Source organism: Acomys minous (genome assembly GCF_964271855.1).
Source record: "Acomys minous genome assembly, chromosome: 5".
Lineage (NCBI taxonomy): Eukaryota > Metazoa > Chordata > Mammalia > Rodentia > Muridae > Acomys > Acomys minous.
The window spans coordinates 87,753,602-87,767,195 of NC_140494.1; the positions used below are offsets into that span (position 1 = coordinate 87,753,602).

The 13,594-nt window shown below is 50.2% G+C and overlaps 1 protein-coding gene across 2 annotated transcripts in view; it reads left to right on the forward strand.

Annotated features, from left to right (window-relative positions):
• The first annotated feature begins 5,512 nt into the window (after positions 1 to 5,512).
• Positions 5,513 to 13,594, forward strand: part of EEPD1 (endonuclease/exonuclease/phosphatase family domain containing 1) — a 115,137-nt gene continuing 107,055 nt past the window's right edge. The window contains exons 1-2 of one of the 2 annotated variants that reach the window (XM_084783930.1): positions 5,513 to 5,870; positions 6,269 to 7,306. In XM_084783930.1, coding sequence (XP_084640056.1) covers positions 6,429 to 7,306 — 878 coding nt within the window. In that variant the 5' untranslated portion in view covers positions 5,513 to 5,870; positions 6,269 to 6,428. The remainder of the gene's footprint in view (positions 5,871 to 6,268; positions 7,307 to 13,594) is intronic. The other variant, XM_084783931.1, reaches the window with a different exon arrangement.

Consider the following 13,594-nt stretch of genomic DNA (forward strand, 5'->3'; position numbering starts at 1 on the left):
TTTTTTCAGCAAGCTACAAATTAAAACCACAGTGAGACGCCGCTAGACACCTATTAGAACAGCCAAACTCCAAGTCCCCAATGTCACCATAAAACGACAGGGACTCTCACTTATTGCCGGTGGAGATACCAAACAGTGCAGGCGCTTCGGAAAGTAATTTGGCAGTGCTCATAAAACTGGAGATGTCCTCCACGTGAGATTTAGCAATTACACTAGTTTCTGTATTCTTTGTCCAGGGACTGTTTAGTCATCCTAAAAAACTGCCTAATCCTTAGCCATCAGGAATGTCAAGAGGGATCTGTGGATGACATGGCCTGGCAGAGGGAGTGGAGCATCACATATAGTCACTCCGTACACTCACAGTAAAGAAACTGGGCAAAGTGGACTGATGGTGCCCATGGCTTATAGAGGGAGAGGATGCAGGACTTACTGAGAAGCAGGAAGAGGCGCTGCCCACTCATCTGCTCTTGGCCTCCAAGAGATCTGACTTGGTTGATGCTGTCCTCACCTGACAGTAATTGCGCCATTATCCATGCTTCTTGCCCCACAGCATTGATGGAACCCCAAGCAGCTGAGTTTCAGTGTGTCTGTCCTTCTCACCTCAATTCCTTCTTGAGAACTGTTAGCGACCACAACGACGATGATGACGACGACGATGTCAACGACACACAGAAAACCAGAGCCTGAGGCAAAAACTCAAAGCAGAAGACCAGCAGGAGGTCCCAGATGCCTGCCAGTCCTGCACTGAGTCTAGACATGAAGGTGATCCACCATGGGCCCACTTCAGGCGTTATGGCCTCTCCATACCCACACAGCAACACTGGTGGGAGACACACAGATGGGCCCATTTCCTCCCTGCCTTCTGGGTAGCTGCGATCAGGTGCAGGATCAGAAGGATGTGCCCCTTGCACTGACCCCAGCCTCTTCCTCTGACCATAGTCAGGACCACAGGGACCACTATGTTTTAGGTCAGCTATGAGGGAGACATGAAGATGGACTCAGAGCAGGGATGTGAAGCCTCAGGTGCTGAGCAGTGAGGCCATGGGGACACAAAAGCTGCTGGGAAAGACGAACACCCGCCTCTGAAATCTGTCCAAAGCAGAGGAAAGATTTGAACAAAGCTGAGCCTGAGATGGTACAAGCAACAGGTGAGGGCAAAGTGCTGACAGCTGGGGTGGAGAGAGCAGGAAGCTCACACAGCCATGCACCCCTGACTCACCTGGCCCAAACTGTCACACGCAGTGGAGGTGGCCAGTGTACAAATGGCCAGGGCTTAGCTCACACGTTTGGTTGAGAGGCCACCTAGCTCCTCCATGGCTCTCCAAAGTGTTCTCAAGTACGTGTTCAGCTGCAAGGAGCTGCCCGGGAACAGGAGAGAGGCTGCCTGGCCTGGGGCCTGCAGAGGCTGCACTGCTTTCTGCCTCTCCCCTTCCCCTCACATCCTCTCTGCACTGTGCTCCATGCCTGTGTCCTGTAGAAAATACAAAACACACACACAGTGGTGGGCAAATGCATGGTTCTTTCCTCAGAGGTGACACATTATGCTGACAGACAATAGCTGGAGAGAAGGGGGATGTGGTCAGTGTGTGTGGACAGGGCTGCACTGGGAGCTGTGCTATTGTCTCTTCTGGCTGGGGAACAAGCCCAGGGCCAAAGACTGTGTGATGAGCACACTGTGAGGGGCCACTGGGATCTGCACTGACCTCTGACCTCTGACCTCTCTCATAACCTATGGGTGCCTGGCACTGCCAGGTAGCCTCTCCACCCTTGGCTCTCTACCAGGCTCCTCCTCTGAGCACATCTGCTGCAGCTGGACTGGGTGAAGGTTCCAGAGGCCTCACTTGAAACCTGGGCCTGGGAGGTGAGTGGACTAGGCTGCTTTCATTCTCCTCCATGTAGCCTTTCTTGCAGATGAGCTAGATGCCTCCAGTGCAGGTGCCAGGTTCCATAACATGAGGAGAGAAGTGTGGTGAGGAGGACTCTGGGAGGCTGGCTTACTGGGAGAACAGGCCAGGTTTGACTGTGGCAGAGTACTAGGCACTCTTAGATGTGGGGGCCTCTGCTGCTAGGCAGAGTTCATTGCTGAATGTCTGCATGCAGACCCCAGGACCAGGTGTGAAGGCCACAGGAGCTTCTGTTGACTCTGTGCAGGTGTCTATCAGTGGTCACTCTGTGCCACCCTAGAGCAGGACTTGCAGTGGGGCAGGTCTAATCCAGAATGTTCCAGAGCCCTGAGAATGCCTGGACTTTCATCAGTTCCAAACACAGAGAACACTTTAGCATACAGGGACAGACCTACTGTTGAGGTCACACAAACAGGAGTCGTTGCTTTGCTACCCTGCTCTGCAGAACAACACCCGTCTTGGCCAATGCATAAGGCTGGTGTGAGGGTCCCTGTCAGTAACCTGCTAGACCATTATTATCTGGGAAGTGCGGTTTGTTTTTCTTTGAAGGGACTGAGAATCTGTGGGTTGAGGCATCATTTCCTAATTATCATGTCTTGTGCTAACCCCCACTTCCTAGGGATGTCCCTTAGACTAAATTACCAGTGCTTTGTAGCATGTCCTATTTCTCTCCTCCTAGTTACTAACCTGCAGTGTTCTTCCTAATTTCCTGTCTACATCCCTGATGCCCAAAGGCTGTGGGAATAGAAGGAGCCAGAACTTGGTCCATCCCTGTCTAAGAGTGCCTGCACCGTGGTATTGAACCATGGAGATGGGCCCCTTGACTTCCACCACTCTCCCTAGTCACTCTTTATCTTCGCGGCTGCTGACTACGAAGCGAAAGGCCACTGTGACCTGGTCCTCTCTGACTAGGCTTTAAGTGAGAACTGTGTTTAAATAAGCAAACACTTATTTTTTTAATAAGTCTAATAAGCATAGACTTCTCCTCTGGTAGCTGTTGACTTAACTTCTTGTCCCCTCTCACCCATTTTGACTATCAGCCCTTCAGTCACTTCTGGCTTACCTGCACTGCCCCAGTTTCACCTCTTCTTCTAAGCTAAAAAGGTATTTCTTTAGAACTGCTTTCTGAAGACTTGCTGAAGAATAATTTAGCCATCCTAAACTGTATATTTAAAACATACCATTCTATTGCCTGTGACATGCTCAACCAGCACCTCTCAGGCAACAGTTCAACCACCCACCTTGAAAGCACTTTGTGCCCTTTTTATTCCGCTGCCCCCCACCCCCCGCCCCCACTCAATCCCTGGTCCATTGTCTGCACATGAGCAGATTCTATTTTCAAGCTTGTATATGGATCACGCCACGTGTTCTCTTTTTGTCTGGCTTCCTTCACGAACCGATTTTCAGTTTCTTTTCTCTTGTTGCTTCCGTTAAATAGTTTGCCTTTATTGTTCAACAATATTCCACAAGTGGTTTGTTTTTTTTTTTTAATTGCACTACTTCTTGTTTTCTGTTACTACAATGAAATACCTGAAGCGGGGTACTTGTGAAGATGAGGTTTATTTGGCACACAGTTTTCTTTCCCCCCCCCCTTTTTTTTATTATTAATTTATTCTTGTTACATCTCAATGGTTATCCCATCCCTTGAATCCTCCCATTCTTCCCTCCCTCCCATTTTTCCCTTATTCCCCTCCCCTATGACTGTTCCTGAGGGGGATTACCTCCCCCTGTATATGCTTACATACTCTGCTGCCTCACATTTGACCATGTCCCCTGGAGGGGGAGACCGGGTGGCACTCAGAGGAAGGACAGCAGGTTACGGAGAAGAGACTTGATACCCTATGGGCACACAGTTTTCGAGTCATCAGGAAGAAGTGTTGACACGGCCAGCCGGCCTTTCTGGCAAGGCTTCAAGGCACATGACATCACGATAGCAGGAAAGGGTGGGCAGTCAAGAGACTCGAGCAAAAGCACGGGGAGGAGGCAGGTTTTTTTTTTTTCCACCAACATTCTCACATGACTGACTCAGGGTCCTGCAAACATCCCCTTACTCCCTTCAACAGGTTGCACTACTGTGACCTCCCATGAAGCACCACCTAGAATGTAAAATTCCACCATCTCCCAACATCATCACCCTCCCAGAGGGCTAAGCTCTAATCCTGGAACTGCTGGGGGACAAACTCCGATCAAACCCAGACTGACGGTAACTTAGGTTGCCAGTCTTTGACCACAATGACCCCACAAACGCCCATGTAGAGGACTTCAGGCTTTGTGCTTTCTTTTCTCTGTAAGTGCAATGGCTGACTTGTACGGCAAAGTGCACTTTTAGCTTTCAGGAGAACTGTCAAGCTGGTCTGCAAAGTGGTCGGACCAACTTCTGCTCCCACTAGTGATATGTGGAAGTTTCGTTTGTTCTGCATTCTCACCAGGTGGATCATCTGTCGTTTAAAACTGTCAAATGTACACTGGTCCAGGTGTGGGCTTCTGTTTATCTACCTGTTGTCCCTGACCTCTGATCACCACCACCACCATGGGGCATTCTTGTCAAGAGAGATCAGCATGCCTGGACAGTTGGCAGCAGATGTGAAGGAAGTTAGGTGAGCCCATGCCGTCCTTAGCGAGGATGCAGACCTGCTCGAGGTGAGGTCACTATTTCCCAGGGATCAGAACACCCCCCACCCCAACCTCTGCCTTTTTCTTTAAGCTCTGCTGACTGGGGTGTCCTTCACTTGTAGTAGTGAGGTCCCTAACATCCCTAGCCTTTCACCATGCCTGGGCTGCCGCTCATTTTCACGTCCTAGTGCTTTCTGCTGGCATTCAAATCAGAAGCCTTGGTCAGATGGCTGGGTTTGACCTATTCTTTCAGAGGACACCAACAGGCCCCGGGGTCAAAGTATCTAACTTAGCACCATATCACCACCACACTGCAGGGTTTGTTTAACCAAATACTCCTGCTTCGGGTATCCACGGTAATGCACAGGGCTCTTTAATCTTTAACTAAACTATCATTTCACAATGTTATCCAAAAACTGTTTTGGAAAGCTGCCTGCGCTTCCCAGTATCATTTCCTTCCTTTGTTTTTTTTTTTTTTTTTTTTTTTTTTTTTTTTTTGTGATTAGACTTACTATTTAATAGAAACATGCCTTCATTTTCTCAGAGAGCTAAATTTACAACTGGCAGCATATGTACATACAACCTTTGTGAAGACACAGGAGGCAAGCCCTCTTCCAGTGACACAAGGTTCCCAGTTTCCCACCCTTTCCTGGATGAAGGTCTCTCTGCTTACAGAAAAGGCCTAAAAGTGGCAAGAGAATTGAACTAGATCTCATTTTATCCCGTCTGAGAGTTTCAGGAGCCTTGAACATGACAAGCCTACTTCACGGGGAAGTTTCCAGCTTGCCCCAGGAGGCGCTAAACAGCTTCACCTAACAAAACCAGAGCTTGGTAGCAGTTTAGGTTCCAGAAAAGCAGACAGGATCACTGAGAGCCATTCCTACTGCCCGCCCAGTCCCTAAGCCCCGCCCCGCGCTCCACCAGGCCTCCCAATGGTCCCGCCCCCTGGCGCTCACGCCCCGCCCCTACGTGCCGCGGGGAGGCGGGAGGAGGAGTTGGCGCGGAGGAGGCGTGGCTGTGCCGGCGGAGGCGCGGGCGGGCGGCGCGACCCGACTTCAGCTGTGACACCCACGGCGAGCCGCGGTGGTGGTGCGCGGCGCGGGGCTCAGGACACGCTCCGCCGTCTCCCGCGCCCGAGTTGGCGCCGGACTTTGCCTGAATCAACGCAGCGGCGACGCCGCTAGTCCTGGTGCAGCTTCTGGGGCTGAATTTCACCGCCGCTGCTGGCGCTCAGGAGCAGCCTTGCCTGCCCCGGGAGAGTGGCACTGAGAGTTTCCCCCCCGGAGAAAGAGCCGGGACACGCGCAGAGAGCCAAGGGGGACCTGGATCCGACCCCAGCAGAGCGGCGGAGAGGTGGGACGCGGGGATCGGAGGGCCGGGGGTGGGTCCTTGAGCCCCTGCTCGGTGTCTGCGCCTGATGGATCAGCTCAGAGTTCCCAAGTTACAGTGCCTTGAGCAGAGTGGGGGCTTCATTTTGACTGTCTGCAGGAGCCCCTATGGGGGTACCCGAAGTGAGGAGGTGGCCCCAGCGTTGCCACAGCAAAGAGGCATGAGGCTAGTGGGTATAGCTTTCTTCCCTTTTTGGACCCAGTGTGATAAATAATCCGAGGAAAACCCACAAGGAGAAGCCTTTCTGTGTTTGCGTTTTTCAGAAGTTGACCTGTCCCCCGCTAGTTCTGAACTTCCCACACTACTCGGGAGTGCTAAGGGTTGACTGATTAATTTCAATCCATTTCCATGTCAATTTCTAGGTGACCCAGCAAAAGGTCGATTTTAAACACTAGCCATGGAAGATTTGATGTTTGCCTGCAGCAACTTTCTCGACCCGTAAGTCCTGCAACTTCCCATTCTTCTGTGCTTAATAAAGGCTCCCAGGCTTCTTTATCTAGAACTGTTCTGTGTTGGTTGGCCATGGGGAGCACCCTGGGCTGCCATCGCTCTATCCCCCGAGACCCCTCAGACCTGTCCCATAGCCGCAAGTTCAGTGCAGCCTGCAACTTCAGCAACATCCTGGTAAATCAGGAGCGGCTAAACATCAACACTGCCACAGAGGAGGAACTGATGACCCTGCCTGGGGTGACACGTGCAGTGGCCCGAAGCATCGTGGAATACCGAGAGTATATCGGCGGCTTCAAGAAGGTGGAAGATCTAGCGCTGGTCAGCGGTGTAGGGGCCACCAAACTGGAGCAGGTCAAGTTTGAGATCTGTGTGAGCAGCAAGGGTAACTCGGCTCAGCACTCTCCCAGTTCCCTGCGGCGGGACCTGCTGGCTGAGCAGCAGCCTCATCACCTGGCCACCACTGTGCCCCTCACTCCGAGAGTCAATATCAACACAGCCACCCTTGCCCAGCTCATGAGTGTCCGAGGCCTCACCGAGAAGATGGCCGTCAGCATCGTGGACTATCGCCGGGAACACGGCCCCTTTCGCAGTGTTGAGGACCTGGTGAGGATGGATGGAATCAATGCAGCCTTCCTGGACAGAATAAGACACCAGGTGTTCGCAGAGAGGTCGAGGCCGCCATCTACCCACACCAATGGAGGTCTTACCTTCACTGCCAAACCTCATCCCAGTCCCACATCTCTGAGCCTGCAGAGCGAGGACTTGGACCTGCCACCAGGGGGCCCCACGCAAATCATATCCATGAGGCCCTCGGTGGAGGCCTTTGGCGGGTTGAGGGATGGGCGACCTGTGTTTAGGTTGGCCACGTGGAACTTGCAGGGCTGCTCTGTGGAGAAGGCCAATAACCCAGGGGTCCGAGAGGTGGTGTGCATGACGCTTCTGGAAAACAGGTGAGGACAAGAGCCACCAAGGGTGCTGGGAGTCAAGGCAGTGTGACATGGCCTCATCAGAGGATACAATTGACTGGATCCTTTGGGGGCAAGGGAAAGGCAAAGAGTGATTTATCCATGCTCCTGAGGTTCCAGCCAATATTGTGGCCTAGAGCTGATTGCTGTGTGATGGGTCCCTCTTAAGCAGAGGCTGTGTGAGTGTGGGTTCTGCTTTGGAGAAGGTCTTTTGACTCTCAGGGCTCTACAGAGTTTGAATCAGGGACGCAGCCTGGGAACTGAGGTGTAGTTTTGCATGTAAGAAAAACCTGAAGTCTTTTTTGTTTGTTTGTTTGTTATTGAGACAGGGATTCTCTGTGTAACCTTGGCTGTCCCAGAACTCCCTCTGTACACCAGGCTGGCCTCAAACTTAGAGATCCACCTGCTTCTGCCTCCTGAGTGCTGGGATTAAAGGTGTGTGGTACCACTGCCCTGCTAAAAACCAGAGTTTTTAAAAGTTGCACTCATGGGCTGGGGAGCGGGGGGAGTCATGATTTCTCATCAAATACACCTATTTGCATGGACAAAAATCATAGTATTTGCAAAAACATACACTGTATTTGCCAGCGAGCTGTGGACAAAGTGTTTAGCACCCCTCCACCCCCCCTTTTTTTTTTTTGTTGAACCTGAACTTGGCTTTTAGCATGCTCCGTCTCCTGTCCCATAGAGGGAAAAGGCCAGTATGGGTGTGGATACTGGGCAGATTGTTCCTTCTGAACTAAGGGAGAGAAAACTGGCAGGTTTGGCCAGTGGGAGGGGATGCCTCCTGTGCGTCGGAGCATCCTCTAACTCTGCACACAGCACAGTAGTGCACCGTGGTAGGAGCCCCTGCTGTTGTCAACTAGTGTGTGGTGTGATATCATCTATCTTCTTACTGTGTCAGACATCCTCAGGCCCCGAACTTCAGGGCTCTGGGATTCAAACAATGCTGGTGGCTCCTTCCTGCCTTCCCTTGAGGCGGACAGGCTTGGCAAGGTGGTATCTTGGTGTCGGGAAGTGAGGAGTGAGTGGTGAATTGCAGCAGGTCATGAGGACAGATTAGTGAGGAGAAAAGCAGGTCACAACGTCTTTCTTGGCACTGTCCCATGGCACATTCTTATCACTGAGGAGAGAGTGAGAGAGAAAGGACTGCGGGGCGGATCAGAAAAAGGGACCGGGAGACCACCAAGTGCTCTTCTCCCCTGCCTTGTTGTGTTATCTGTCACCCAAACTCATACCTTCTGTGGCCCTGGGAGACACACATCAGGATGGCCTTGGTAATAGTCCGCCTTCACAGCTGCCTGGGGGAGGGGGGGGCAGGGGAAGCTGGCAGCACGGTTGTTTAATTCCCATCAGGCGTTTTCTCGAAGCCCAGTGTAAAGTAAAGAGAGGGAAGAATCAGGATCTGAAGTGTCTCAGCAGGGACAGCTGCATGGGTAGTCGTTTGTCCATTTGCCGCATCAGTGTGGCCCTGGGCCGGTACCAGCAACCCCTGCCTCAGAAGCCCTGGGTGTCAGGCTGTGCCACCTCTCCAGGTGCTTCTGGTGAGGCCATGAGGCGCACCTCGCTCTGGGTTGGGCCTTCTGTGTGCTTCCGAGTTTCTTTTTGAAGACCTTGCTCGTGTGTTGTCATCTCTGTGAACTTTGTATTTGAGCTTTTCTGTTACTCTGTCCCCGCCTTTGGTTGTTCTGGCCAGATCTGAAGTTATCTGTTCTCGTAACCATTCAGTCTGGCCAGGAATTAAGGGCCTTGTCGGTTTCTAGGACATATGCATGTGGGGAGTGGATGAAGGGGGGTGGGTAAGGCTGGACACAGAGCCTGTGGTCCCAGCTGTTCAGGAGCTACTCAGGCAGTGGGCTTGGCTGTGAGTCAAGGATGGACCCACCACTGGCTGCCCAGAGAAGAGCATTAACAATTCTTGTCCAGTATGGAGTCCTTGGGGGTCTTGTCCTGTCTTTTTCTTTGGATTTCTTAGAATACTAACATTTAGCTGCTGATTTCACACGAATTCACCCAAACCCAATAGGGTGTAGAAGGGAACACTTGCAGTAAGCAATGGGAAGGTGACCTCCACTGGGGTCTCACACCGTGCTGCACATCTGTCCTATGAGTTGGTGACTCCTTTGGCCTGATCACAATTCAGGTATTGTATGGAATCCTAGCACACAGTGTCTGGTAAAACCTAAGTAATAGGCTTAGAGCCCTGAGCCTTGCAAAGCTGGGGCGGGAGCATCTGCCTATGTGACTGCCCTAGGGCACCAGAAGCTGTCACAGAGTCCTTGAGGGCAGGTGGCAGTCCCCATGCTCTAAGAGCTGTGTGTTCACGCTGATTCACAGAAGTGTCTCAACATCCTGGTATCTCCTTTTGTTAATGACAGGAAGCATATTTGGTGTGAGCAAGTGTGGATGCATGCTGATTTCCAGGAGGCTCTTATTTTCATATGTATATATGTATACTCTTAGGGTGTCCCTTTGTATTCTTCTGACAGCTGCCACATCTATTTGATCTCCCCAGTAACTATGCTTTTTTGTTGTTGTTGTTTTTGTTTGTTTGTTTTTGTTTTTTGAGACAAGGTTTCTCTGTGTAGCCTTGTACTGGACTTGTTTTGTAGGCCAGCCTGGCCTCGAACTCACAAAAATCCGCCTGCCTCTGCCTCCCAAGTGCTAGGATTAAAGGCGTGCGCCACCATGTGTGGCACCCCAGTCACCATGTAAAGTAGGGAATACCTGTTTTTATTAGAGATTCTCCTCCTTTAGGTGAGGAAACGAGAAAGGGGTTAAACCACCTGCCTCTGGAGCAGTTTCTTTGTGACTTACCAGGGACAAGGACGGAGACTGGCTGGCTTTATACCTTGCAAGTGTACCGTTTGCTGAGGCACAGCATCTGTATGTACACTGCTTTCTGCTTAGGTGTCCCGCACTGTACGAGTCAAAGGCATTTCCCACCTCCTTTGCCTGTCACAGACATTAAGTCCGTTATAAAGCAAAACTTGGGCAGCTGTGTCGAGGGCATGGCTGTCTCTTAGCTTCCTTTCTGCGTGTGTTGCTCATCAAGTATGCACATTTTCTTAGAGGAGAGGTCCCTGTGTGGGATTGGAGTCTTTATTGCCCTGATATGCTGCTGATTTGATAGGTGGACACGTTCGAGCTATAAGAAACCATGTCTTGCATGTGAACCCTAAGGTAGGACCTCTCAGAGCTGGGTTATCACAGTCACCAGGAACCTCCAGGGACACCATGCTGTGGCACGTGTCCATGCTTGGATAGTTTCATCAGATCCATTTGCCAACCCTTGGTCTTAGGCAATGTTCCTCCTCCTTCAGTATTTGTGGAGCAAGAATGAAAGAGGAGAGCGCTTCTGCTAAATATCCTTGCAAAATGCAGGGACAGTCAGCGTGAGGAATGCCCCTTCAGTGATTACTGCCAGGCGATCGCTCCAGCTTAAAGTGTCCCTCTGGATTCTGAAGTTAAGCTCAGGGAGAACTGATGGGTAGTTTCAAAAAGAAACATAAATTTCACTTCCCAAGTGCCTGTTTTCCCTACATTCTATAGCAGAAGGAAACTCCACGTGTCCAAGTAGTTAGCTTTTTTAATGGTGTTCATCTCATTTCTTGCTGAGTCCTCACTGCCAAAGCACAGGTAGATTAATGCCTGGCAACATGGACAGTTATAGGAAAAAAGCCTACCACCAAGAGATTTCAGTCTGTCGGGCTCGATTAGTGGGATCCACAGAGATAGAGTTCATCTTGTCATTCAGTTCATTCATTGAAAACTATGTATTGAATGCACTCTTGCTGGGTGCGTGTATAAACATAATTCAGGGATCAGATTGGCTCACCTCTATGACAGAATTAAGTAAATGCCAGTCAGTTTGTATGGCTCACTGTCAAAACAGTGTGCTGAGCCCAGATTTTTTTTTTTTTTTTGCTAACTCACAGAGATTGATTTGGTATCTGAGTGTATTTATTTTCTCCATATGAATAATCGACTCATTAAAAAGTAGATAGATGAGGCAAATGTTATATATATACTATAATATACCTATACCTATACCTACATCTATATCTATGCCTATATCTATATCTATACCTATATCTACCTATATCTATATCTATATCATCTATATCTCCCCAGGGGGCAAAACCACTTAGCATGGTGCCATCTTCTTTGATAGCTATGGAAAAAGAGTCTCTGAGGGTTAAGATAACATCCCTGTGACCTTAAGAAATACAGATGATGGAGCCAGGATTTGAAGCTAGGCTTTCTGTCTGATCTCAGAGCCAGGACTGGGTGCATATTTTACCACACTCAGTACGTCCTTCCATGTCCTGTTCTGACTCTATCCAGTCCATAGCTCATTGTTTCCTCTCCGTCTTGGGTCAAACATCAGGGCCTTTAAGAAACATGGCTTCACCCAAGTCCCCGAAATGGTCTCAGCCTCGGGAGGCCTCTGTGCCTTTCCTGTTTTTGTTCCTCCAAAGGATGGGGTGGTAGCCAGATGTGTGGAGCAAATTCGAGAGGACGTCAAGGCCTCTCTGCTTGGCCCTCACTGTGAGCTTGAGACCTTGGGCTCTACTCCAAGGTGGAGTTCCGGTTCGCAGAGCCAAGGAATGACGGGTCATTTCCAGACAGAAAGGTGGTCTGCACGAAGACTGTCGTGGCTTTGTAAGAGAAGGTGGGGTCAGTGAAGGGAGCTCTCAGTGCGGGCATCACTCAGGGTTTATTTCACAGAAAGGAAAGGGGTTGTGTTTGTTTTTCGAAAAGGTTGAGTTTCTTTGGGGTCTAATGTCAAGGGCCTGTGGAGGTTTGATACTGTTGATTTTTCCAGGTGATTAAACATTCATTCAAGCAATTTTTTTTTTCCGTTCTTTCTCTGGGTAGCAGTCTGTTTGAGACAAAGCGGGGGCTTTGCTGGAACTTCCTTTCTGCATAGGGAGATGAGCATGTCGTACACAGGTACCCAAGGACAGGTGTGTGCGAAGGCTGAGGATGACGGAGATGAGGTACAGAGAAGCTCGTTCAGATAAATGGAAGTCTTGGAAGGCCTCCTCTAAATGCTGGTGGATGGCAAGGAGCTGGGCATGGAAAAATCTGGGGGTGGAGGCAGATGCTGGCGACATGAATTCTTGCCATGCTGTTATGGCTGCTTTGGCCTGAATGGCTGGAGTTTTGGGAGCTGTAAAGGAACAGGCGGCTGTTGCTTCAGGGGTAGCGAGTGCGTGGGAGATGAAGTGGGTGTATATGAACCACCTAGTCAGAGGTAAACGCTGTAGGTATTTGTCTGTGTTTGGGATGATGTCTGAAGCACTTTGAAATTCCTAGCAGACAGACTCAGAGGCATTTCAGAAATTCTGGGGCCAGCTGGCATGCTTGTGTACTGTGTGAACATGACACACGTCTCTGACCTCATCGCTCCGCCCTGTGCCCGATGTACTCTGGTAGGATCTTGGGTACCCATAGCCGTTTGAGCCTATGGCCTGGCTTCTACCCCGGAGTGGCATCTGGCAAGGTGCTGTATGCTTTCAGCATCAATGACATGTAGAACAAGACCATGGTTAGGGACTGTAGGTACCTTGTCGTCAGAAGATATTTATAATAGTTTCCTTGTTGATTGAGCACCTACTCTACGTTTATTCCTTCATGAGGTCAGTGGCGCAGAGCCCTGCCCCATATTGAGGAAACTGATGGTCTTGAAAGGAGGTAGGAATACGACAGATAGTTACCAAGAGAGTGTGCAATATGAGGGAGGATGTGAACACTGCTGAGAGGCCAGAGAGCACAGGGATTGGGTACCAGTCGGCTTGGTTCCGCTGGGTTTGTGGAAACTTCCGCCTTAGGGGAGAGTGAGGCCCATCCTTGGGAACAAGCTCACTGCGAGAGCGGGATTGGCATTTAACATAGAGACATGTGGCAACAATTGGGGTTGTTAGTTAGCACCCCCTCTGTGCCTTCCCCTTCTTGCAGAGTTAAGGACTGAGGACCAAACTGAGCCTTCTCTCTACTCAGGTTGATAATTTATAATACTTAGAAACACAGAAGCTTTCTTCTAGAACAGCATACAAAAAGTCAGCACAAGAAGCAGCTGCCCCTATCATAATTCTGTGAACCTTGCGTGGTGACACATCTTTAATCCCAGCACCAAGGAAGCAGAGGCAGATGGATTTTTGTTTTGTTTTGTTTTGGTTTTTTGAGACAAGGTTTCTCTGTGTAGCCTTGGCTGTCCTGGACTCGCTTTGTAGACCAGGCTGGGTTCGAACTCACAGTGATCCGCCT